This window comes from Drosophila ficusphila, unplaced genomic scaffold, assembly GCF_018152265.1.
Source record: "Drosophila ficusphila isolate 14025-0441.05 unplaced genomic scaffold, ASM1815226v1 contig_414, whole genome shotgun sequence".
NCBI lineage: Eukaryota > Metazoa > Arthropoda > Insecta > Diptera > Drosophilidae > Drosophila > Drosophila ficusphila.
Window position 1 is genome coordinate 5,548,964 of NW_025064328.1, and position 27,616 is coordinate 5,576,579.

Consider the following 27,616-nt stretch of genomic DNA (forward strand, 5'->3'; position numbering starts at 1 on the left):
AAGATAACTAAAGTTTAGTAAGAGATACCCCACTGTATCTGCAAGATACGCGTAGCACTTGACGTTGCTTTACTTTTCGGTTCTCTGTCATTCGCCTTCTCGCTCCGATTGTATCTGCAGCACGAGCTTGTCGCAAAAGGGGGCGTGGCAGGGAAGGGGGTGGTGGGGTGTTGGGATGGCTGGTGTGGCACCGAGTGCGAGGGAGATGGCTGTGCGTGGAGCGGTCTATAAACAGAATTCTAAATGCTGGCGCCTCACCGACGTGCCCGACGTGCTGGGCGCACTACGTGCCACATTCGTAACGTGACTTCCTTCAATAAATGGCCCACGGCGAGAAAGAGAGCGGAGATGTAAAGACACAGAGCAAGAGAGATGGAAAGAGAGAGGGAGAGAGAGTGATTTTGCGGTTCTGTCTGTCGTTTAATATAAAGTTTTTCAACTCCCCGTTTACGTTTCCTCGCAAATTGTATTCTTGCCCCCTTCATTGTCTTTCCAACTTAAAATGTATTTTCCCAGAATCCTGTTAGCTGAAAGCTCTGGGCAAGTACTTTACATAAGAAAAACTTCTGCCCGGCTCATTTTTCATCGGAAAGCATAATATTTCTGTTGCGAGTAATTCAAATGTTGAGAGGGATATGCAACATTCGGAGATGGGGCAACCCAGCCAGGGTTTCCACTTTGCGAGAGCATATATTCTTACGAGTATATATTTTCCAATTGCATCCAGGGATTGTATCGCTTTGAAAACGCCGCCGTCGCCAGACAACAAGACGACATCGTCGCCAGACAGTCGCAGTTGGAGACGGTGACGCTCCACGTTCGACGTTCGACGGGGGATTGCACAAGATGTGGGGAGACTCCCTGCATGGGTCTTTAACCCAAAACAGGGAAGAACGCAGCCGATCAGTTCCACACGGAAAGAAAAAGGAATCTCAATCATGTAGATCCAGTTAAAATATTTAATTCATTATTCATTGCCAAGTTAGTCACTTTCTAATCAACAGAGAAATGAGGAGAACAACAAGGTAACTGCAGATAAAAGATACAAGGTACCGATAAGGATACCAGATGCGAAATAAAGATACAGATAGCAAGGTACCTAGATAAAAGCAGTAGTTACAGTAAATACAAATAAATTGTTTCAATGTTTTTTAACTTTAATAGATAAAGTACAAGTATCAGCTAACCAATTTAGTTAATATGAGTTTTATATAGAAATCTGATTGATATAATATAATATCTTAATGATAATATTTATCACCCATTAATTTGCTTTTTTACTATGGTTCAAATAATAGAGAATATTTTTTCGAGTGCATCTAGTTGGTTGTATCGATGATGCTCGAATTTGAACTTGAGAGTTTCGGACCCTCTTCACAGTACAGAAAATAAAACCCTTTTGTTCCTGACGAGCCGGTAAACCTGTCTCCACCATTGCACTTTCCCCCTCCCCCTCTCTCTCTCCCTTTCCATCTCTCTTTCTGGTCCAAATATCGCCGGCTCTTTCCCGCTCCCTGTGATCTTGGGTTGTTTATTGTTTTGCGCTTTTAGGCGTTGAGTGGTTGCCTCGGTGGTTGTGGTTCTACCCATAGGAAACCTCTTCGCAGAAGGGACTACCTGACGTAGTAACCTTGTTTACCTCTCTTCCCCTATCTATCGCTATCTCTTTCTTTTGGCCATGTCCACTGCAACATAATCATATTTAAGGTACCCATCCCATGTGGAGTGTTTGAACCTGCTCGAGGGCCGGATTCTGTTTGTCTTATGGGCTTTTGGGGGCACTTAACTTTTTATCGGAAATCACTTTTTCGTTATTCTGCGAATTTCAGTTCGATGGGTGTGTGTATAACAATTTATGCTCAAGAGTTATAATTTTCTGTTTGCTTTTCAATGGGAGGATGTGCATGATATGATATTAAATTTAATTTCATATTGATATAAATACAAACAAACTAAAAACACATGAAAAAACTTTATATATTTATAAAGTCTTAAGGTTTAATTCACTTTACTTAAACTATTGACTTTTCGGCTAATATTGACTTGGCATTTTGATTGAGAACTCCTGTTTTCCCATTACCGCCCTATGTCAACTTTGTGGTCGAATTTCAAAGTGAATTTCAATTACAATTAGCCAGAGATTTCCAAGCCGTCTGCCGAAAGGCCCAAATCAACGTGGGCAAACAACAAATGCTGCATTTGAGGCGTTTTGGGCCCGGCTACAAATTAAATTGATACGTGCTGATAATTTATTGATTACTACGATTAATCACCCACCGGGCCAAAATGAAATTCCAAGAAATTTGCTGCGATAATTTGAAGTTAGCTCGATGGCTGAGTGGTGAGTAAGATAGAGCCGAGCGGAATAAAGGCTAAGATGATATAAAACCCGTTTGAAATGGCCAAAAGGCGAGCGGAGTGGAGCGCGAAACTTGATAGAAACACTCATATATGAAACCGTCAGGTGAATCATCAGCCAACAGCCAACGAGCCAACAACAATGCACCTCCGCCTGTCACTCAGGCGGTTCTCTGTGCTAATATTTGGGCTTGTTGGCCGAGTGGGTGCGGCGGCCAAAACACCGCACCACCGAACCAGTGAACCACCGCAACTTCGAGAGCGATTTAATGAAGTCTTGAGCCAAGATATCGCCGCAAAACGAGTGACGCCGAAACAGGTTAACAGTGCCAGAATGGTGGTTTTATTGGTGCATTGTAAAGCAGGCACATGGAAAAAAAATAGCTGAGAAATTTAATAAAAATTTTAAAGTATTTTAAGCGCAACAGAGTGATACCTTTGACATTATATGGAAGGTTTTAAAAACCAATGAATCTACCTTAAATTGTTTAAGGAATTTAAAGAAGTAATATAAACATTTTTTAAGATTCAGTAACTTGAATACTATATATTTCTCTGATGTCTGAATATTTTATTAGCATGCAACTTTTAAAAGACAATGACAACTTTTATGTCAGAAATTCAACAAAAAATGGTTTTGCTTTGTTGGTTTGAAGTACTTTTTTGTTTTCTGTGCAGAAAGCGAGCCACTGCAACCACTTGGCTGGTCGGTTGCAGCCACAGTCGCGTCAGTGTGGAACCCACCACCCCCTCCTCTCCCCTGTGGAAACCCCAGCCGATTTAAAACCAATCCGTTGTAGTGGCCCCAAAGTCGAAGTGCGCGCGTGTTTGTCTCTTGTTGTGCCGGACTCTGGGTCTTGTGTTTGTATTTTGGTATTTATTCTTTCGTGAGCTTCCCCCATATTTCTGGTTCGGTTTTCTTTTGCTTTCGGGACAGCAGCAGCAACATTAACAGCAACAGCAACACCAACAGCAACACAAACAAGCAACAATATGCCTAAACGTTGGCCAAGTCGAGCTGACGACGCTGAATTAAACTGAAACCGGTATGACGTGATGCCTGCCTTTATTTTCTTTACTCTTTTTTTTTTTTTTATTATTTTCTGTTGACTCTTTTGTTGTTGTTGTTGTTGTTGCTCTTCTCTGACTTTGCATATTTGCGTTGTGTTTGTTTTTGTAAACCTAAATTCAACACGTTCGTTTTTTAAGTGCCTGTGTTTGTGTGAGTTTGCGTAGACAAACAGAAATTAGAAGAAAATAAAAACGAAATAAATATCATAAAAAAATCGAGTTTTTTTCTATGCTGCGACACTTGAGGCGACTGAACGAATATTTCGCTATAGTTTTTTAGAGAATTTTTTACCTCTGAAAGTCTTTTTTTATCGTGCATGTTTGGGCAGCTGTTAGAATTTGAATTGCCAAAGTTTTGTTTATTTTTTAGAGCAAGCGAACTTGTCTGAACTTTTGTAAAATATTGTATAACCTAAAAGCGTGTGTGATATACGCACAAACGATAAATTTCAAATTAAATATGTTATAAGAATAAATGTAGCAAGACTCACTTTTAGTTAATTAAAGTTACTAAACGTTTGTATAGTATTTTTGTGTTTTATGAAATAAATAAAATGCATACGCTTTAATTACTTTTATTAAATCTTAAATCAGATTACACTTGCTCCCAAAATAATGCCACATAATATGTTTTTGACTTCATATAAACAACGAACTCACTGACCGCATTTAGCATTGACCTATGTTTTGGAGAGAGGTTATCAGTTATCAATGGCAACGAAAATAAACAGTTGGCTCCACGCACAAATCCAAGTACGTAAATGCTAATTTCCAAAAACAGTGTATGAATTAATTGGAATTAAACGAACATTTTGTGGGGAGGCAGCCAGATAGAAACCGAAATCTCTGTTCATGATTCCCCGACTAAGCTTTTGTTCATTAATTAGTGTTTGTGGAAGTAACGCTTGTGGGTCTTTTGAGAATGCATAATAACTAGAAATTATTTACACGTTTCGCCTGATTTAAATTTAATAGAAAAGCCAGCACTTTAATTAACCGGGCGAGGAGGGGCTTTTCAGCCACAGCCGTTGTTCCATTTCCCCGAAGAATGGAAATATTTTTCAAATTATGCACTTCAATTACAGGGGAAATATTTTCCAAGCAGCTGTTCCAACAGAAAGGGCTGCAAATCTAGGCATCTGACGTAGGAAACGCCACTTTGCCCCATTCGAGATGGGGGCTATGGATAAAAGGTCGGAACATCCAACACCCCAAACACCTCCCCAAAAACCCCAACACCCCAAACATCCAACATTCAACGCCCAAACACCCAATGCCACCCCATGACGAAGCAATCGAGAGATACACCAACGAATTCCGGCACGTCCTTAGGCAACAAAAACAAAAATTGTATTAGGTTATCCTTGCCACACTCGCACACACACACACACATACACTCACACACAAACAATGTAGGGTTGGGCGGAAAATAGGAGGGCGGGAGGGTTTGAAGTGGAAGGCAAATGGCCTTTCACGGTCGTTGCCGTCACTCACTTACTGTTGCTGTGCCTCTTGTTGTTGCTGGTGAACTGCTTTCAGCCCCAGCAACAAACTCAGTGCACTGAGAGAAAATATAGTTAGTTGAGTTGGTAGGAAAGTTGAAAAAAAATAAGACAACTTTTTAAAATGGTTTGTAAATTATGTTTAAAATATGGTATGCTAAATGTTTGCATACTATTCATATATTTATAATGAACTCACTTAAACATTTTCTGATTTTTAAGAAACTTACTTAATAGTAGTAGTTTTTTTTTCAGTGCATCAACAATTCACATTGGCCATAGCCAACAAGGCTCGCTACCCGTGACACATCGGGTTGTTAAGGGGGCCAAGCTCACGTTTCCTTGTCACACCCCCCATTTTCCACCATTTCCACTTGCTACCCCTCTCTTTCACTCGCAGTCGCTCTATCTCTGTCGTTGGTTGCCAACTCATTTGTGTTAAACATGTCGCTACCGAGCAGTGCTCCTTAAAATTGGGTTATATTGTATGCTCTTTAAACAGTAGTTAAGAACTAATTGGAAATCATATTTGTATAAATCTTTGGAGAGTACGATTTATTGTTTTAAGGTAAATATAGAAACCTATTTAGGTAATATTAAGGGTTTTAATTTGTTGTATTATTAGAGTAGCAATTTTAGGAAACTATATAAGCATTGTTCCCATGAAAAAATGGTTAATTATATTGACGTATGTAATTTCTTGTTGACATTTGACACCACAAATATAAATAATAAGGTTGATCAGTCCATATCTCACTATCTTTTTAGAGGTATCCTTCGGTCGCTTAATTTCTGGGAAATCCCCAGTGGGTGGCTCGGTTGACTTGGTTTAATGTTCGCCTTTCTGTGGCAACTAACTGACGACCGCCTCGGCAACGTCATCATCCCCATTAACCGCCACCCACTGCCTGCTGTTTTTCCTTCTTCTTCCTCTCTTCCCCCCTCCTCCTCCTCCTCCTCTTCCTTCTGCACCCCCATCTTCATCATCATCATCGTTCAATGTTCGTTTTATTACGGTGGAGTGCTGCTGGCGTCGAAGTCGCTGCTTCTGCCTCTGCCGCTGCCTCTGCCTCTGCCGCCAGCTGCCCCACAAAATACAAAAAAGAAAAAAAAAGGAAAAAAGAAATCCAATGTGCGCCCGCAAAAGCAAATAAAACTTTATCATTTGGGGAAGCCCTGCGCTTTCATAGACTTGCCTTCAATGTGTAGGTGGTTGGTGTGTGTGTGTGTGTAAGTGTGTAAGTGTACGTGTATTTGGGTGATGAAGAGGTTTGCCAGCTCACACATATACATGTCCTTTTGCCTTGTTTTTCCGCTTTTTTTCCCAGATGCCAACTTTTCCCTTAATTTCTTGTTTTTATTTTTTTCTTGCTGTTTATTATTGCCTTATATATATTTGTATGTACGTTCGTATTTCGCTCTGTGTGGAAGGTCCTTTTTGCCACAGGTATGGGGTTTTATTTTTGCTTAAACTCATAGGTAAAGTTGGGGCCTGGATTTCATTTTACGTTTATTTATTTTCCTTTTATTTTCGTTTCCTTGTTTTCCTCTGTCTTTTTTGGGGCTTTTTGTAGCTTCCCCTCTGCCATGACCTTTTTAGTGGCTGAGGGGGCGGCGGGCGGTCGAAATGGCTGTAGAGAGAATTTTCTGGGCGTGGCTGCCCACAACAGTTGCCCGAAAGGCGTCCCAGCAAAGGCTGGATTCGAGTGTTTGTTTACGGCTATGATATGGCCCCAAATATAAAAAGGAGGCTAACCGATTGGGGGGAATGGGTAAGTGGTAACTCAGGAAATCGTATTCGCTTAGGAATTGTTGCGTGCCAGGGGCAGATTTTTATAAAATAAATTAGCTAAAGCAAGGTGAGTTAATGGACGAAGTCGAGAGATTTTCCAGGAAGTGTTTTGAATACGATTAAATTAGACATGGAAAGAAATTTTGGAACTTCTTTAGTAGTTTTGGAATTTTAAGGATAGATGAACTTATGAGTTGAGTTATAATTTAAATATAATATGTCTTAGTACCATAGTTCTATGATTTAATGTAATACTTTAATGAAGTTCATATCAAACTCTTTAAACAAAGCTCAAATCTAAGCACCTAATCTCGAATTTAAAAACGAATTCAGAGCAATCAACAAATGGAAACGAGCTCTATTATGGCCACACCTAGACCTACATAGGCAGTTGGCTAGCACTTAAGGACTCCAATCCTAAAAACCCGCTCCCCCACCACTTCCTCCCCCAACATAATGAAAAGCAACCCCTTTCTGAAAGGCAAAAACTACGCAAACTAAAAGGATTTTCTTTTTTCATTCGAAATGGAAATGGAATGCGAACGGGCCAAAGCAAAGTTGCCAAAGGGAAACAGAAACAAAGGTAGCGATGGAATGAAAATACTCTCAAATAAAAGAGCGGGGAAATGCCAGCCGCAGGGAGTTGGAGTTGGAGTGGGAGTGGGTGGGATTTCCTCAGCTCCAACTCACTCCCAACTTCCACTCTCAACTCCCCCGCCATAAATTATTCGCACAATGGCCCAGAGCCAAGGCAAAGTCAAAGCGAAAACAGAACCGAGAACACTGAACATAGAACACAGAATGGAGAACACAGAACCCCAGAACCCAAAGCAAAGTCTATTTTAATTTTGACGTTGTTAGACGAAGGCGAAAAGAGATTACAGCGAAGTCACTGGCAACGCAAAGGCAAAGGCAAAACACAAAGACAAAGACAAAGCCAAAGCCAGCTTAAGTGTTTCAGCTCGGCTCCCCAACCTCAAAGCTCGAACTCAAAACCCATAACCATGCCCGTCCCCAAACCTAAACCGAAACCCAAACCCAAACCCATCGGCAGCTAGAAGTCGAGGCGTAGCCAAGTGAGGCTCCAGCTCTTTGAACATGTTGCGTCTGCCAAAGTTACGACTTTGGAAGTTGAGTTACCCAGTACTTTCCATAAAAACCTATAAAGACTATTTATTGTCTTCAAAGTTAACGATAACTATTGGTACTAAAAGAAAGGCAATCCCTAAAATAGGATTTCCACTCTTTGGTACATAAAGTATTTGTAGCATACTTTCAAGAGCTTTTCTGGGAGGTTTTAAATCTCTTCAAACATTAAAAGCAGTTTTGGTAATTATATTACAATCTAATGAAATAAAGAATAAATAATAATTATAATAATTATGAGTTAATCTCCAACTAATAAATAATTAACTTAAGTCACCGTATTAAAAATAGAAGTATCAAACGCTATTGGAATGCACACAGTATCCGCCGCCCAACTCGGAATACTTGGCATATATCAAAAGCCAGGCAGCGCACTTGTATCTCATTTGGCAAAAGTATCTGCGAGGCGGCGTAGGAAGCGGGGCGAACAACAAAGTATCTGGCTTTTTAATAGGTTCAAACTGTAGCATGAGTAACAGCGAGCGGGCAACTTGACTAACAGGCCGCGTGACGCAAAGTATCTGCGAATGCGACTACGACTGAGACTGTGGATGCCCAAGTATCTCGGTATCTGTGGTGGGTGTGTTTGTGTCTGTGTGTGTTTGTGTGTTTCGTATCTGCGTAGAGATATGTGTGCGAGTATCTTTGTATCTGTGGACTGCCTGTTGAGCGGGCGAGCAGCGCCAAAAGTTCATGACGCTGGCTGAGCTTGATTTTCAGGCCATTTTACATGGGGCGATTCCGACTGGCTGGCAAACAAGCTGCCTTGTTTGCGTCTGTTTTTTTCTTCTTCTTCTTTCACTCAGTTTCTGTTTTGCTGTTTTCCCCCCTTTTCGGTTTTCTGTTTTCTGCTTTTCCGTTTTCTGGCTTTGCCTCCTTCTTTTGCCCATTTCGTTTGTGTTTTTGTTTTGTTTGGCCGCTAGTGAGTGTGTGTCTGTTTGTTTGTTTGCCTTTTGTGTGCGCTGGGGGATTACGTAAGGGAATCCCCAACATTTTGCAGCGCGCGCGCCAACGCAACTGAAATGAAATGATAACGGGATGGGTGGTTGGGTGGTTCGGGGGTGGTGTGGCTGTAGTGGGTGGTGTGGGCGTAAGCGCAATGCAATGTAAAGTGACTACTGACGCTGTTGTTTCATGTTTTATGCATGCTCTCTCTCTTCCTCTTCATCTCCCTCTTCCGTTCCCTCTTCCTCTTCCTCTTCCTCTCTGGCAAGTAAAGCAGTCATGGCACAAATAATAATGCAAAAAATGTATCTTATAGATACAGCCATAGGTTTCAAGTGGGGGCGTGGCTGAATACTATTTCCTTAATTATATTTTTTCCTTTGAGACGCGAAAAAAATCACTGCACTTGACGAGATTCTTTTCGCTTTTGCAGCGAAAGAAAAATATGGGTGTAAGGATATCGGTGTCTTGCCATATGGCAGCATGAAAATCTCAACGTCCTTGAGCTCAGGTGGAAAATTCTATTACTTTAGCTGGTATTTTGGGTAGGTTTTGCATCAAAGAGAAAATTATTGGGGTATATAATAAATCCCCTCGAACAATTATCAAATGAATTCAGATACAAATTTCGGAGAATTTTTAATTGAAAATAAAAAGACTAAGGATACATTTGACGATGGTCTTGATGTTTTTCTTTTGTTGCGTATAAAAAGTTTAAGCAATTGAAATTAGAATTTCAATTTCAATTCTTAGAATTTCGCTGTCATATTTTCCAGCTTAAGTTCGATTTAAATAATTGACAAGATATTTTACTTACTGCCTCGACCGCTGCCTTTGCGTCGCGCCATTTTCCTGCTAAATAAGTTGCTGTCCTGTCCTGTTTTGCGCTCTTCCCGTTGCCGTCGTTGCCCGTGTCCTTTTACATGGGACAACTGCTGGAAATTAGGATCCTTGCGCTTGACTGATGTATATTTAATCAGAGGCCGCCCAGCTGGCACGCCCACTTGCGACACTGGTTTGTTTGTATGGCACAGCGCTTTGTGAGCTTGTACATGTGTCAGCGTCCTTGACGCACACAATGACAAACGTCCTTGTTTGTCTAAGAGTGTAAACGTGTGTGTGTGATTGTGAATGTGTCTGATGGTGTGTATGTGTGAGTGTTTCTGGGTGTGTGTGTGTGGCCTGGTTCCCGGTTCGCTGGTATTTGCCAACTAGACAAATAGAGGAGCCATGATGTCCAAGTCCCTGGTATTATTATTATTTTTATTATTATCCTGATATGCCGTTAGCCTGTCGACCTGGTGGAGATTGCAATCCTTGGGCAGGCATCGCTGCTATTCCTCGAAAGTATCCTCTGTATCCTTGATTGCTATATAAATCGAGCTATATAAATCCATATAGATATCCTCTGTTCGTTGTAAAATACTAGGAAATGTTTATTGGTTTTTCGGTTTTTGATATGCCATTTGCTAAATGTTGGTTGCGTGTGTGTGTGTGTGTTCCCTTTGTTGTGGTAGGTTTAATTTAATTCGTGTGTTTCGTAGACCGTGCGTATACGCAATTTTCGAAACTAATTCGCGCGCGCGGCAAATTCTTTCAAAAAAACAAAGAATCGTTATAATCAACTTTGTGTCTCACTTTTTTTTCTTCTCTTGATTCATTCGAAATATGCTTTTTATGGCTGTGGCCGATCTATTTATAAAATACAGACATGTATTCACCATGCGTTGCGTTGCGATTTGATTTGATTTTGTTGCTGGCTTTTTTGCGCATTTACCGAGAATTGGCGAGAAGCGCGCGAAAAACGAGACGCGTGCGGCGACTTCGGCGTTCACGGACAAACAGAGCTGAAATCCGTTAGGCCCCCAATGCCCCAAGAAGAGAGTACGCCCCAACCCAGATTGAGCTCTCTTTCGACGATAAAATGAGCGCGGAAGAGCGGCGAATCTACGTTCAACGAGTTCTGCTTTCCGTTTCAATTTGACGCTCGCTTTCAACTTTTCTGTTTACCTTTTTTCTTTATTTTTTGCTCGAAGAGAGAGCTGTAAGAGAAAGACCACAATGTTGTGTTTGGCAAGAGCTTAAAAGTCAATTGCGGGGAGTCTTGATAAGGTTAAATACTTAAGCTTAATGTTTCTGATAATTGATAAAATACACCCCCAAGTTTTATTAGTCTTAGTCATAATCATATATTAAATGTTGATTGATTCAATTTAACTTAGGCCAAAGATTGTATATGCCTAAAAGTATGCTTTGTTGAAATACAATTTGAATTTGCAAGAAAAATACGAAAAACATTATTTAAGGGCAAGTAACAAATAAATATGTGAATCAAATATTTATGTACAATTTTCCATAATCAATTTTATCTAATTTTAAGGGGCTAGCCGAGTTGAGCAGAAAATTGAAAAAAATTGTCCGAGTTGAGCAGAAACTCTTTTTGGACATAAAAAATGAACATCCGAGTTGAGCAGAAACGATTTTTGGACATAAAAAATGCACATCCGAGTTGAGCAGAAACGATTTTTGAACATAAAAAATGAACGTCCGAGTTGAGCATAAAACCGATAACGGTAAAAAAAAAAAACCTCCGAGTTGGGCAAAATCAATGTCAGAAATGCGTCAAAATCATTACTTATTCATATAATTATTACATATTTATTATTCATTTATTTGCGCACTTTTAAGTAATTTTTCTCAAAAAAAAGGTTATTTTTTCAGTTTTTAGTTTAGTTTTTTTTTTTTGAAATTACTTAATAATCATATATGATATATGATTATTAAGTAATTTCAAAAAAAAAAAAACTAAACTAAAAACTGAAAAATAACCTTTTTTTTTGAGAAAAATTACTTAAAAGTGCGCGCACTTTTGCATTGATACATATGCTATATGATTATTAAGTAATTTTTCTAAAAAAAAAAAAGACTAAAAACAGAAAACATAACCTTTTTTTGAATAATTACTTAATAATCATATAGCATATGTATCAATGCATAAGTGCGCGCGCAATTTTGCATTGATACATATGCTATATGATTATTAAGTAATTTTTCAAAAAAAAAAAACTAACCTGAAAACTGAAAAAAGAACCATTTTTTTGAAAAATTAAATTATTTAATTAATAATGATTTTGTGGCATCTCTGACATTGGTTTTTTATGTGGAAAAGGCGTTCATGCGCAACTCGGATGTTTTTGTTTTTTTTTACCATAATCGGTTTTCTGCTCAACTCGGACGTTCATTTTTTATGTGCAAAAATCGTTTCTGCTCAACTCGGACGTTCATTTTTTATGCCCAAAAATCGTTTCTGCTCAACTCGGAATTTTTTTATTTACCGTAATCGGCTTTCTGCTCAACTCGGTATCGCCCAATTTTAAGTTCCTGAAATAGTATTCGTTTATAAGATCGAATTTTATATATACCTCAAGCAAGCGTAAAATTAAGTAAAAAAATAATAAAACAAGTATAACTTATTTAAGGATAATTGTTTCTATCCTTTTTAAGAGTCAAAAACAAAATGTAGCTTAAGGGGGGAAATACAATTAGAAGGCCTGAAATGAGGGCTATCTTTGGGAGTGGATTGCAAGTAGAGTATTAAATGAATCTTAGTGATTCTTTTTGCATGTTATTGGGTAATTATTGAGCAATAAAAATCAGTCAAGTTTTTTTGAAAAATATTGTAATTAAGCCCATTTATGATCAATAATGTGGAGTCGTGTTTTTAGGGAAGGACTTTGCGCCGTGCAGTCTCCAGGTCCAGGATCACGACTTAAACAAAAAACAGCAACAGGGCTTTAAACTTAAAGGTACAGCGCACACCATGAATTAAACCATATTTAAAAAAAATTATTTTTCCATTTTTCTTTATTTTTTTTTTTTTTTTTTTCTTTATTTATTTATTTAGTGCAGAATCTGTACAGCAAATTAAAGTACTTAACAACACAGGTGTCACCAATGAGAAAAGTAAACCAAACCTCAGCATTAAGAAGAGGATTATATATAGTATTTTCTTATTGATTCCTTATCGTCTTGGCAAAGCCTTGCCTTTTGAGACGCCTCAAAGGTCTCGCTGGGAGTAGATTCCTAGCCAGTAAGCTGCGGTGTCTTTCTAATCTATCTCGGTATCGGCTTGTGTGTCTCCCAATCTGTTCTTCCACAGTGTGTAGATTTAGGTCTCTGTGAAGTGTCGTGCCACGCACATACCAGGGACAGTCAGTAATGGTACGTAGAAACCGATTCTGCAACACTTGTAACCTTTTGTAGTTCGATTTGGCTGCGATCCCCCAAATTTGAATACCATAAAGCCAGATTGGCAGGATACAGAATGCATATACTGCCCTCTTGCATCTCAGCGGCAAAGTGCTCCTTCTGTGTGTAAGCCAACGCAGTTGCTGAATCCTTTGGTTACATTTTTTGACTGTTGCTTTCAGATGTGGTCCGAACGTAAGGCGCTTATCCAGTGTGATACCAAGATATTTTGCTTGCGACGGCTGTTCCAAACTGACTCCCTCTAGCTGGATTTCAGGGGTGTTAGATACAAGTCTCTTCAGTGTAAAGCAGGGGTTCGTAGTTTTTTGCGGATTGATTCTCATATTCCAACGTTTACACCAAGCAGAAAGATCCTTAAGGTATTCTTGTATTCCATTTGCTGCTTCCCTCCGACATCTGGAATTGTAGATGACTGCAATGTCATCTGCATATGTAGCAATCAAAGCTTTGGAAGGATCTATCATGTGATGTCTGTTTGGGCTTGGTATATCCACTGTATATAAAGAGTAAAGCAGCGGCCCAAGCACACTGCCCTGAGGTACTCCTGCTCTCATTCTATAGTTATCAGAGTATCTGTCCCTAACTCTGACCTTGAACTCCCGTTCTTCTAGGTAGGATCTCAGAAGACCATAGTAGGGGGCAGGTAGGAGGTTTTTGATTTTAAGCAAAAAGTCCAACATGCCACACCTTATCGAAGGCTTGCTGCATATCAATGAAAACTGCGTTGGAATACTCTTTGTCATCAAAGGCCTGCAAAATATGTTTCACCAATCTATGCACTTGTTCCACAGTGCCGTGTCCTCTTCGAAAACCAAATTGGTGGTCTGGCAAGATATTGTCTCGATTCATGATAACTGCTATTCGATTGGCAATGAGTCTCTCCCACAACTTGGACAGGGACGATAAGAGGCTTATCGGACGGTAAGACTCAGGATCAGCCTCTGGCTTACCTGGCTTGTGGATCATCTGAATTGCTGCTAATTTCCATTGCTTTGGGAACACTTGAGTCCTAATAATAGCATTAAATATTAAAGCTATAAATAGAATCGCTTTTATGGGCAAGGCCTTCAACGTTACGTTGCAAATTCTATCAATTCCTGGAGCCTTATTTTTCGGTAAGGACTGGATAACTTCAGATATTTCTTCAATCCTTATAGGCTTTATTGGCAACGACATCTGCAGAGGCGTCTCCAGAGTTTGATGGGTCTCGCTAACCTGAACTGTCGATGCAAAGCTATACGGAGTGAAGCGTTCTTCTAGATGTAGACCGAAAGCATTGGCCTGCTCCACTTCATTTTTTGCGAGCTCACCACTGGGACACCGAACAGGAACCTGTCTAAGGGGCTGGCGCTTAAGCGATTTTGTACATTTCCACAGTGAATAATTTGCATCCACCGTGTAGTCCATGGAAGACAATTTATGCTCAAAAAAATCGCTTCGAAGTCTCCTTAAAAGGGTTCGAAGTTGCATTGCAGCTCTGTACCACAAAATACGGTCTTCAGGATCTTGAGAACGAATTGCTCTTCTTCGAAGGCGCCTTTTTGTTACAATTAGCGCCTTGGCTTCCCTTGTGAGAACAACACCATAATTGATAGGACGATAATCCGGTTCCAAAGGCGTCGAAGCAGAAGCAGCCATATAAATATTATTAGTTAGAGTGTCAACTGCATTCTCAATGTCTTGTCGTGAGTCCAGAGCAGAATTTAGTTGAAAGGAGTTATCAAGAATTTGTTTGAAAGAAGTGAGATCAGTCCGACTTGTTATTAACCGAGGGCTTCGGGTGATATTGGAACCATTTGTTAGTAGATTAACAATAAGGGCAATGTGATCAGACTCCAAGTCCCAGTTTTGGCAGATATTGATTTGAGAATCCATAATTCCGTGGTATAAAGCAAAATCGATGCAAGTAGCAGTGTGGCTAGGAACATATGGGTATCTCGTTGGTGAACCAGTGGCAAGTATTTTGGACCCTCTGGCTGAAATCGATTCAACCAGCTCACGGCCTCTGGGTGAATTGTAGGTGTCACCCCACATCCAATGTCTAGCATTCCAGTCACCACCAACTATGTACCTCTGACCACAAGAAGAGAGTATATCAGTGAAATGTCTTTCTACAATTCTTTGGCCTGGAGGACAGTATATTGCGCTTACATCCACGAGTCCTAAGCCGGTCGCAACTTTAATGGAAGACAATTGAATGCTTTTCGTTTCTATAATACGTTGTGGGAAATGACTGAGAGAGCTTCTTACCAATACCGCCGCCCCACCCATTCCTTGATTATGTCGTGAAGGTTTATATGCTGGATAGAAGGAATATCCGAAAATTTTGACAACTTCACCTCGATTGAGCCTAATTTCACTTAAAAGTATAATATCAATGTTGTTGTTGTGCGCAAAGAATTCCACTTCTCTGGCTTTACCTGAAATGCCATTGACATTCCAGATAAGGATTTTGAGTGTATTCATTTTGAGGCTGAAACGTTGTTGTGAAGCACTGATTTGCCCCCAGTCCACTGCTTAATAGAATTGGCCATTTCGAAAACCATATTTTCAAGTCTTTCAAGTCGAAGGCTGTTCTGTTTGTTTTGCTTTTGTTGTTCCTGCTGCTGTTGTTGTAACCACAAAAAGAATTGCTGCTGCTGCTGTTGCTGAAGTTGTTGTTGCCATTTCATAAATTGCTGTTGCTGTTGCTCCAATATAGACTGAACGTCAAGCACATATTGTTGTTGTTGAGTATTCTTCGAATTTTGTACTTGCGGCTGCGCTTGGAGATCATGTAGACGGCGCTGGGCATGACCAATTCCATTTCTTACAATAGAGGCATAAGATAAGCCTATATTATTGCTGGCAGAAGAGTTAGGCATTTGCTGAGATTGCTGCTCTCGGATTGGCTGTTGTTGCTGACGTTTTTGTTGTGGATGTTGTCGCGTTGATTGTTTTTTTGAACTCATCGATCGCCTAAGGTATTCTTGATAAGATTGGCAACCCTTGTAGCTTGCTGTATGATTCCCTCTACAGTGCATACATGTAGGCGGTTGATCTTGGGGACGAACACATTGCTTTGTATGGTGATCTTCTCCACAGCGAGCACAATTAGGATGCCGGCGGCAGTACTTCGCTGTATGTCCAAATTCTTGGCAACGAATACATTGAGCTATTTCAGATCTTTTACGCATCCTTTCTATTCGCACTCGTTGGCGGCAAAGAGTTACTATATCATATATGGCATTAATTTTAGCACATGGCTTAATATTGATAAAAAATATGTTGAGTTTCTCATCTGGGTCAGACCTAGATCTTGGGTTATGCACCTGAAGAGCTTCAAAACCTAAGGTTTTAAAATTGGCAACAATTTCGCTAGTTAATGTGCTATGATGAAGCCCTTTAACTACTATTCTGTGTGGTTTATCTTCCTTCATTTGGTACGTATGGAATTCAATTTCCATTTCATCAAAATGATCAACAATGTCTCTATAAGTTTTAGAGTCCTTGGAAAATATTCTTGCTGTAGATCCCTGATTTACTTTAACGATAACGTTATCTAGACTAGTGATCCCCGAAATAACATCAAATAGATCGTTAAGGTTGACAAAACTTAGAACAATTTGTGGTGGTTTTAAATTATTGTTGGGATTATTCTTGCCATTAGAATTATTTTGTTCAAATTCATTATCTGAGACAATTGTTTCCATATCATCATTTAAATCTGTTTGGGCATCTGCCAAGGAAAGATTACTTCTTTCCTCAACAGGTCTGTCACTGTCTAGGTCCACCTCCATGTCTAGTAAGGCAAACCTATTACTAGAGCTTGCCTTGCTGGTTGATGCTGAGGGTGATCCAGATAACTTTTCTTTGTGCACCTTCTTAGGGTAAGGAGTATATGAAAGTTGCTTCTTCCTCTTGTACGACAGATGGCTTTGGCTTAGCTTCAACTTGGTAGCAGCATCAGAAAACGGAGTTGAAGAAATTTTTGAATTATCACCAAGAGTTGGAGAGACAATTGCAGCCCCACCTCTGGGTAATGGGGATGAATTACCAGATGAGCGTTGGGAGTAATAAACATTAGTTTTATCCATACTCGCGGAAGAGCAAACACTGCTGATTTCCGCATCTGATGCTGTAGCCAGCATTGAGGTTATAGTACTAGTGCTCGCAGATTTTGAGCACAGTGGGCGTTGTAAACTGATGATCTCTTCCCTTATCTCCGAAGGTGTTTTACCAGCTATTTGGAACATTTTTTTATAATCAAACTGCTTACCGCTAGGTTGAGAGTTAGAATGAAGATTTCCATCCATTACCCCTCTTGCGCGGCAGCGCGCGGAGTGAATGGTGACCGTCTACAGATGAGTATTTGTAGTTGTACGTCTGCACTAGACAAAGTCCAATTAGCACACGAAGAGTGCGCAAAAGAAAAATTTGAGATCCTCTTGCTTTGCTTTTGGTTTTTCTGTCCACGGCACCACCGAATCTCATCAAGAGCCTTCTTGCAGTTTTGTAAAATAAAATATTTTTAAATTCCAGTTAAGTAGCTATTTTGACGTGTGTCGGCAGCGCTGCTTGATTCGGAATCTCTAATATTTTTTTTTTTTTTTTTTTTTTTTTTTTTTTTATTTTTCCATTAAAAAATTTTAGGTTAAAAAAAAAATTTCAAAAACAACGATTTTTTTTTGAGTTTGATTGTAAAAAAAACATGTTATAACAAACAAATATGAAAAACTGTTATATTCATGGTGTGGAGAATTTAATTTCAAACATAATGCAAAAAACCGCATTCGATTAAAATAAAATCTCTGACCTGTACATTGCACGGCGACTTTGAAAACACGACTTTTCAGGAGAAGCGTTTAAAGTTTACTTTTGTGCATGTCCGCCATATGACACACCCTCACTAAATTGCGTATAACTCTGAAAATAAGTACCGGACGGCTTTATGTTTTTAAAGGCTTACTCCCAGATATATTTGGAGTACATTAAGCCAAAAAAAAATTTTTCGAAAAAAAAAAATTTCTAATTGTATTTCCCCCCTTAATATAACTTGTAAATGCAGCTAAATGTATGCTACTATATTTTTATGGTTCGGAAGGCAGATGCATTTTAAAACCTTTACAGATGTCAGCCTTGTGTGCACATAAATTAAACGGATGGGTGGGCTTCATTGAAGCCGTGTAAATGGAGTGTCCAAAGCAATGAGACAGCCATTATTGCCTGCCAATCATTTCAGCCAGACACTTTTGGGCCCAGTCGAAAGCTGTTCCGTTCGCAACGCCTCGTAACGCCTGGTGTCGAAGGGCTAAAATAATGCGACGACAAAGGAAATTAAAGGCTGGCGAAAATAAGAAACACTGAAGATGTCAAGTGTGCGGGATTCTGGCTGACAGCTGTGAGAATTCTCAGCCAGGGTGACAAGTAAAAGGCGTGGCCTTGAGCCTCGTTTACCGAGCCTTCACCCAACATTCAAGGGTGACGGCCTCCAATTTAATTCCATATGAGATGATATACGGTCTGCATCAGGGACTTTCATTGAAGTGTTCTTTTATTTTTTTTTGGTTTGAAAATTTCACAAATCATTGATATTTATTGGAGCTGCACACGAGCTCACCCTAATCGCATCACTCATCCTTAGCTTTCCAATTAACCCCTACCTCCAATATTCGGCATGCTCCATCATCAATGAAAAATAAAATATATATATTATGCTCCAACAGCTGGCCTTTGTTTACAATTTTCAATGTATTGCGCAGCCGCTGTTTGCCGGCTAGAAAGCTTTCCAGTTCCAGTTTCGAAATTCGATGACTGGAAGCTGGAAGGAGGGGAAATTCGAAGTGCCGAGCGGTTTGGCGCCAAATGAACATCGTCCGTCGGAATTTCAGTTGGACATTTCACTCGGAAAAGTTCAGAGCGCGCGAAAGGATCGAAATACGGATCGAAAAAGAAAATAAGGCGGTCTGATAAAAAGTTACGAAAATAAATTCATCCAATCTAATCATCTAATTAAAGAAAAAAATAAAGTTAAAATACTTTATAAAAAACATTATATTTTTAAAAAATAAAGACTTTTGTTGCATTTTATTTAAGTGCTAATCGAAAACAAACAAACAAACAGACATTTTCCAAACGCAAACAATTAACAGAAATAAAACGCAAATGTGAGTGCCATAAAAATGATGTTCAATTATCACCAAATTTAAAATTCATTTGTATTCATTTGTGTGAATAACAAAAGCAAACCGTTATAAGGGTAAAAAATAAGAAAATAAAGCGAGAGTGTAAAACCTTTTGTTTCGTAAAAAACAAAAGAAAAACATTTGTATGGGTATGCTAATTAAAAACGTGCGAAAAACTGTGTAACCTTTTTGTTGCAATTTTAATGAAAACAGATTAATCAATCAAAATATTTCTGATTTTTCATTAATTAAATCGCTTACCATTGCAATTTTTATTTTTAAAGAGCAAACTGAACAATTTTAAATCGCACTCTTATTTGTTATGGATAATGTCAACATCTATATATTTCCATTAAATGTTAAGTTTTCCTTTTTTTAATTAATTGGTTACGACGTTTCCATTAAATTGGGTCGTAATTGGCTTCTGGGAAAACGTTGTTCAGGGTCTTTTGTGTTAGCCAATAAAAGGGTTGTAATCAGTGACTAATTGCTCTCTTTCTGTGCCGTCGATATAAATTTAATGAGGCATAAACTGAGAAAAGAGATTTTCCTCTGTGTCCCTTCAAAATTAAAAATGGCCTCTTCCAAACCATAAATATTATTTTGCCCCACCCTCTTTATATTTCCTGGTTTCTCTTTGTCTTTTGCTTTTCCCTTCTTTTTATCAAAGTTTAGATAAACAAAACCGACATGATTTCTTATGGCAGGTTTTGCAAAAGTTGTAAATTTAATCAATCAGTTGGATAACAGTTCCCTTATTTAAAACAAAAAGGGAAAAGAGATAATTTTTTGCCCGTTATGCCCAATAAGCTGTTTTGGGAAATGGGGGCATTGCGGTTGGCCAATGGGCACAACTGGTCCCAAACCGCACATTCCGCCTCCGAATGCCTGTTGTTAAATGTTCTGTACTTAATTGATCATATGCATAATTTATGAAGTGCCATGGTGTGGGATTTCAATGCTTCGGGGCATGAATGAATTTACTTGACCAACTTTCGGATGGACCAAATAGCAAGCGAAGCGAACAAGAAATATCAATCTGCAGGCGGAAATCCTACCACAATAGGAAATTGATGCCCAACCACAACAGCGCCATTACGCACCACCCGAAAAAAGCTAAACCACACTCCAACGAGGATACATGGATGGATCACAATTCATGCGGCTGCTTGAGGAATGCTTAACTTGTATTTATTGCGAGCGAAAGTTGTGGCGCCGCCATTGTGGCACATCAAAGCAACACGCTCTGGACATAAAAGAATAAATTAAACGTGGATAAAAAAAAAATTCCTCAAAAAAAAATAGAATAAAAACACACACACAGAATTCGGAAATGGAAAATTGGATTTCTCGCCGTACAATGGCGTCAGCATCCTATCTCTAAAAAGATACCAGCATGAGGTGACATCTCCGCTGGGTGTTTTTTAATAAGTCGAGCCTTGCGGCACGGCATGTGGCAATTTAATAATGCATAAAGACCCAGGCTCTTCTGTCCATCCGTAGACTTCATTATCTCGAATTACCAGAGGCACTGTCAAAATTAAATAAATAATGCTTGCATGACGCTCGGTACTCACGAAAAGGTCCGTCGTCCAAATGAAACGCCTTCGCCCATCTAATAAATCCAAATTTATGTGCCTTAAATTTTGGGCATTAGACAGCAGCAGCAGACTGGGAAAAATAATTGCGGCAGTAGCTCGGAGTTAATTAGCCAGGCCAACCCACAAGGACTTAAAGTTTTTGGCGAAGTTCAATGATTGGTTTCCTTCATCGGGAACAAAGACATCGAAGGGATTTGTCTCATTAGGCGGCTTCCTGCTGTGTCACTTGGCATGGAAAACCCACGGAAATGACGGCAGTGAGTAATCAGTTTCCCAGCACAGAAGTATTACATTCAATAAATGTGGGGAAATTGTTTGACAATTAATCTAAAATGCGGACACAATCCTCTTAGCCTTGCAGCTTCCTTGCAAAATAATTTTAAAGTGAAATTAAATTTTATGAATAATTACTGCTTCTATTTCACCCTTCTTAAAATGTTTTCGATTTAATTGCTTCTATTGAAATTGTTCTTGGCCTTTTTGGCTCAAGTATTTGCATTTAATACTAGCAGATTGTTTTTCGACCCACTCAGAAGTTCAACTTAATCTTTAATCGGCATTGTTTGGAGTTCTTTTTCGCTGAGAATCCTCTAAGTGCTTTTGTTCAAGGTCTGCTTTAGTAATTCGCATCTTGTTTTATATCTTCAATTGTGTGTTATCAATCCCTTTTGTTAATGCCATTGAGCCGGAAGGGAAGTTTTCTTGGGTTGCCTAGATGAAAGGGGTGTTGTTGTCAGGACTACAACTACAGCCATCTTGTTTTTGTGTTCATCGAATTCCTTTTGATAAATTTATCCTTACTTCCTCATTGGTTCATTTTGTTAACTAATGGGATGTGCTGTGGCGTCCACTATAATTTAACTGCTGTCATGCTGGAAATATTGAAATAAAAAGCCTTTTCTGCGTGGGAGCACGGCTATTTTTCCGGTCTTGCCAGTTAAATAAATAACTTGTTTGCTCATCTGCGAAACACTTAGCCCCTCTCCACTCGCGCATCAATGATACAACTGGATGCTTTTCAACAAGATGTTGAGTGCAAAGAGTAAACAATAAACAATTTTCGAGGTTTTCGGCAGATGTCTGTGTACACAGCAGAACACCACCCACAACCCACCACCCTCCAGCACCACCCACAACCTACCATCTACCACCTACGACACATCACCCATTCTATCCAACAAAAACAAAAACACTTCCCAGTAGTGGAGATTCTGCTGCGGATACTTTTGCCCCCGCGAAGCGTGCCGCTTTTCCTTGGCATCTTTTTTTTTTGGCCAAAAGTTGTGCTCCCCCCAATTTTCTGCTCTTTTGGTTAATGCTTTAAGGTTGAAGGTTAATTTATGGATGTGTCGAAAGATTTGCCATCGCTGAACTCCTCTTGCCAAGGCAATTTACCTGGGCAGGGAATAAATAAAAAAGCATACAAAAATTAATGTTCTTACTGGATAATAATGATTCGAAGTCTTAATACCCTGATAAAAATATCTACAGTAAAGTTTTTTATATATAACAGAAATATGTTTACATTACTCACTTCAAATACCAACAACTATCGAACTTTTTATACTAAATTGAATAGTATCTGACAAATAATCTGACTGTGAAAGTTTCACTTTACATTCTGCATTCCCTAATGGTTATTCACACCCTTGAAATGAGTACACCTCTTCACATTCTTTTTGGAATATTTAAACATAAAAGGTTTGCTTTAGCACCCAATTTGAAACCAGCAATTTTATTTATTGTCCATTTTGGATGCTCACCTTTTGGAAAAGGGCCTCAGGTGGTGGCGTTTGAACTTTATATTGCGTTATTTGTTGTTCTTGCCATTTTCACTTTATTCAATTGTTGTTGTTTTTTTTACCGATGAATTTTCGCTGTTTTTTTATTGGTGCGTGCTGGCATTCATTAGCATTGAATGTCTAGCCGTCTGACGTTTGCATATAAATTGTCTAATGGGGCCAGCGAACATTGATAATTGTACTTTATGTCGAGGGGATCTCTGTTTTGCCAGATCCACTTTTCAAAATGGCTACTTTATTAAAAAAAAAGTGGGAGTTACTGGGGCAGAGATGAAGTGTTTGTTCGTCCACAAAAAGGACATTACCGAATGACCATTACTCGGCATAAATATGAATTGATAAAAACCCAGCCACCATTTCTCTCCCTCGTCAATTTGTTGGCTTTTGCCATCGCGCTGAGTTGACTTTTCAGCTTAGAGCCATCACTTCATACCATTTCGATTGGCAGAGTTCTCGAATTAAGGCCAATGCCATTTGTCGACTTCAATAAGTATACGCAGTGTGAGCGCTAAAAGTTCTCGAGACCCAAATCACATTGAATGCCTGTCATCGTGGCATTACTCAAAACTCAGCCAAACAAAGAGGTTCGCTTGGGTTCGCTTCAGATCCGCCCAGACCGTTCTATTCCATAATTTCCAACGTGGAGCTTATAGTTTGCATCACTTCATTTGAGTCAAGAGCGTTTCTTTTTACGAGCGTGTAGTTGGATATGTTTCGGGTGGCATTAAGGGCAACGTGACGGAAATTTGAAGTTTTAAGCTGAAAGGATCCGAGCAAGAAGGCCAAAGTGAAAATAAAACGGGCAGGTCTTTAACTGAAAATAGTCCACTTGGTTAATACCCTTTCTATATCAATTTAATAATTTATTAATATTTATAGAAGTTATATAATTATAAGCATTTTAGTAGCAGGAATAATATGTTCTTCTTTTACTTCTTTAACTTTATGAAATCTTTCCTGTATAAAAATAATTGGTTTTACATGCAAATGTTAACAATTCTTGTGATTTATATATTTACTTTATATTAACTTCCCTTTTCTCGGAATAAAAAAACTTGTAAGTGAGAAGTCTTGTATTCAAAAAGTTTCTCATTTCGCCTGGTAAAGTTTTCCTGATTCCGGAGGAAACTTTGCAGTAAAAACAATAGGCCATCAATTTCTGCATTTGTTAAGTGTGTTCTGGCCAACAAGTCGTTTGTCTAGGAGCTAACGAAGCTCAAACGCCGTTGCCATGTCTGCAGGAGAGATGTGCTTTCATCGGATCCTTGGGCTTACTTTGTAGATTCAATTTGATTTATGCTAGTGTGAAATGTGCACGTTCCTTAAAGTCCAGGCATCCCGACACCGCCGTCGGTGCTATTCTAATTGAAAGGAACCTTTTGCCGGGACCCTTGGCTTCCCTTCAATGAAGACAAATGGCCGGAGTTCATGCAACGTTTTACAGAACTTAAAGTGAAAAAAAGCTTGTTGCGCTGCGAGACTCGAAATGATTCACAATAAGGCTCAATTTCCAGTGACAGGGGAATTTTTTCCCAAATGACTAAAGTTTTTGCAATCTTAAGCCAAGGTCCACAGCATTTTTTCATGCCGTAATCTGCATTTCAACAAATAAGGCAAATAAAAGGGAGAATATGGCGTTTTTTCATTCCACAATCTGTTTTTTAATATTTTACAGTGATACAAATGAAAGGAAATATATTGTTTATTTGTTTATTAAAAATGTATATCCTTCGAACTTTATTATTACTGAAAATAATAATCGATTTTTATGTTTGATAAGATTTTAAATAAATGAAAGTCCAGCATTCGGGGTTGTACCCTTTGCAAACTTTTTCACATGAATTAGCTACAAATAACATCGAAACCAGCCATCTGGGAGGAATAATTTTCATGACAAACTTAAGAAGTTTTATCCAGGACAAAACGTGGTTACCCAGATCCCATTTCCCTAAGTGGTTAAGCATAATGAGTCCGCTGCTTGCAGCAACTGGTGTGCTCCTCAATGTATCCTGTTTTCCATTATCTGTACATCTGTTTTCCAATTTGTCTCTGCTGCAAAAGAAGAAAAATAGGTGAAACCAAGGGAGACAGGACACGATACATTGATATTTACTCTAGATATATATGCCCCTTGTGGCGCTGTTTCCTGCTTCCAATTCCATCATTTCATAATAGCTGTCAATGGCAGACACCACATTCACATTTATTTTGCTTTTACGAAGCTAGGTGGTAAAATTTTGGTCAGCAGTTTAGTTAAGTGCTGACCAGAAACGATATTTACTCAACTGTGTACCCTGGAGTTTATTTACTATTTGCTCTCTTTATTAGTTTTGTTTTCCCGGAGCTCTTGATTTTAATTACAGTCACAAGGGGCAGTCCTTTTTGCATGGTGCTCTAGATTCATATCCGACTAACTTAATGAAATAACATGAAAGCCATTGTCACCTAGTTGCTTTCGTTTAGATAACCTTTTGCTTGGGTTTTTTACCCCTAATGAAATATTTTTTGTAAAATCTTCTGGGAATGTTTTTACCATATCACGATAAGCATACACAAAATACCAGGAATGCAAACCAATTCATTTCATTAATCATATTAATAAATGTGGAATTCCCAGCTTCACAAAAGTCTGAAAGGATTGTACAGTGATTTTGATTCCAAGAAAAGCAAGCACCACAAGCTTAATTAAATTCCCAAAACACCATGAAAGCCCGTTGATTTAATAGACTTAGCAGATATTAAACACCCACACTGGGATTATTATTCATTCCGAGTATTTGTGAATGCTCTTATTGGCAGCTCAAGTTCAGTTACAAGCAGAAGTCAAAAGGACCCACAAGGAACTTTTTAACTTGTGTTTTGGCCAGCATTTGCTTTTGACTCCGAAGTGTTGAGCGATGTCCTGAACTTGGGCGAAAAGTCATTATAACTTTAGTGAAATTGTATCTCGAGCAATTAATTAGGCAAATTCAAGTGTTGTGCCCAAATGGACCCAAATGTGTTTCGTGTAAAAGTTGCCACTTGGCGATTTATTGTTAGGTTTGGTCGTTCTCAAATCGACAAAGTTTTGCCTCAGCACGTGCCACAATTTGTATTCAAATTTTTGTGTTTTTCAAAAATACAGAATTTGCCATCAGTTTGCATTCGACTCTCAACGCGTGCGGTATAGATTTTTCCCCGAGCACAAAGTCAAAACATATAAATACAAATATCTAAACAAATATCCGTTCATTCAAATATACACTTATATCTTTGGGCGATCACACAGCGTACAATTTAAAGTGATTGAGATACTGCCCCCGCGTTTTGACAGCCAAAGGGAAATGGCATGAAAAATAAATAAATAAATGTTGCTTTTGGCATATCAAGTGATTGCTTGTACAAGTGTTAAATAAAAGCTGAAATTGAGAAATTTATTTCAGTTTTATTTTTTGCCTTAATGCCTGAATGGGCTCGCTGTTAAAAATTCCACTAACGCTCAACTTAATTTTGAGCGAAAAATTCAGCATTCTCGCCGAGCAATTGTAAACAAATTTATAAATATTCTCATCCAATTTAGTTTATTGACGTTAAGTATAAAATTTTAAGTACACAATCAGCCATAGCGGAATGTTTGACTGGATCTGTAGTTTGGATTCGCTGGAATTTTATTTGAACTTTTTTACTTTAAGCTTTTACTATAATTATTTATTTTCGTTAGTATTGCAACCAACAAAGAAAAAAGGACAATTGTGTGTGAATACAAGTTTATAATATATATAACATAATATATTTTGTGAGTGCTGTCGAATATTCTTTTAAATATGTTGTGGCTTTTAATGGCTTCTCAGCCATAAATTTAAGAAAAGAAATGGTTACCATGTGCTCATTTGTTATGCGCTGAAGTTAATTGGTCTCGTTAACTTCACGAACCTTAAAAGCTAAGCAAACACAATTCCGCCCTTCGGTGATTTTAAATATATTAAATTCGAGGGAAGAAAAGTTAAAACGCAAAAGGAAAGGCGAATGCAAAAAAAAGAACTTCCAACCACACTCACCGCTTTCATTGGAATGTTTTAAGTGGTATTTTGTATAATGTACAGCGAAATTGTATGAAAATCCTTTACTTTTCGGCTCTGCCTTTGTGCCCTGTCTAAATTGAAAAGTTGTGTACTCACCCGCTCTTTTTAAGCTCACCACATGAGGGGATTCTACGGGGGGGAAGGGGAGATAACCTGGCTAAGAGGATGGCCTAAAAGACAGCGGAAGGTATTATGTATGCCACTAGCGGAATTGTGGCTGAACATATTTCTTTGTTTTCGCAAAGATCTTGCAGCCACTATTTGTTTTCAGCGGTACAGGTTCAGATTCGTTAGAAAAGCTAAGGCAAAAATCCGCATTAAGCCACAGAAAAGCGCACGAAGTGAACACTTCAACATAATGAAATGAAATAAAATTAACATCGCAAAGCGTTGAGAGCCTTCGGAATTCACGATGGTGATATAGCTGTGGCGGATTGTAAACAGAAATGTTGGCAACTTTTGAAGTGCCAAGGACCTCGCGTTGCCCCTTCTAAAGATCTGCATCGTTTGCATAATTTTTCATAGAGCACTGCCAGTCTGGATTATGGCTTTTGTTGATTCTCCTCAAGTCGCAGGATTTGGCTGCCAAGTAATCTCTGGCAGCTGCTTCAAATATTTGTCTGCTTTCCCCTAAACAACTCGATAATTAACCCAGTGTGATCATCTGATTGTTATGACGGCTTTTCAGCAAACTTGGCAGACAAAGCGAACACACACACTTTATTAACTTTTTGTCTAATTTGATTACGCCTAATTAGCCTGTGCAAGTGAAATCGTCTTTGTCTTTAATTGTTGTCAAGATCCAGTGCAGCTGATTAAGTCTAATGGCCGCTTCCAGCTGTTAATTAGAGTCCCATTTACATTTGCCATGCTGCATTTTCCTTTAAATCTTTTGAGTCATATCA

The 27,616-nt window shown here is 38.9% G+C and overlaps 2 protein-coding genes across 2 annotated transcripts in view; one reads left to right on the forward strand and one right to left on the reverse strand.

Moving 5' to 3' along the window:
* Positions 1-10,638, reverse strand: part of LOC108086440 — a 43,613-nt gene extending 32,975 nt beyond the window's left edge. Inside the window, 1 exon segment of the mRNA XM_017183351.2 lies at positions 9,632-10,638. Coding sequence (XP_017038840.2) covers positions 9,632-9,662 — 31 coding nt within the window. The 5' untranslated portion in view covers positions 9,663-10,638.
* Positions 10,639-18,980: 8,342 nt separating this feature from the next.
* The window catches only part of LOC108086378 (G-protein coupled receptor dmsr-1), a 33,080-nt gene continuing 24,444 nt past the window's right edge, over positions 18,981-27,616 (forward strand). The window contains exon 1 of the mRNA XM_043208204.1: positions 18,981-19,229. The gene's annotated coding sequence lies outside the window, so the exon portion shown is untranslated. The remainder of the gene's footprint in view (positions 19,230-27,616) is intronic.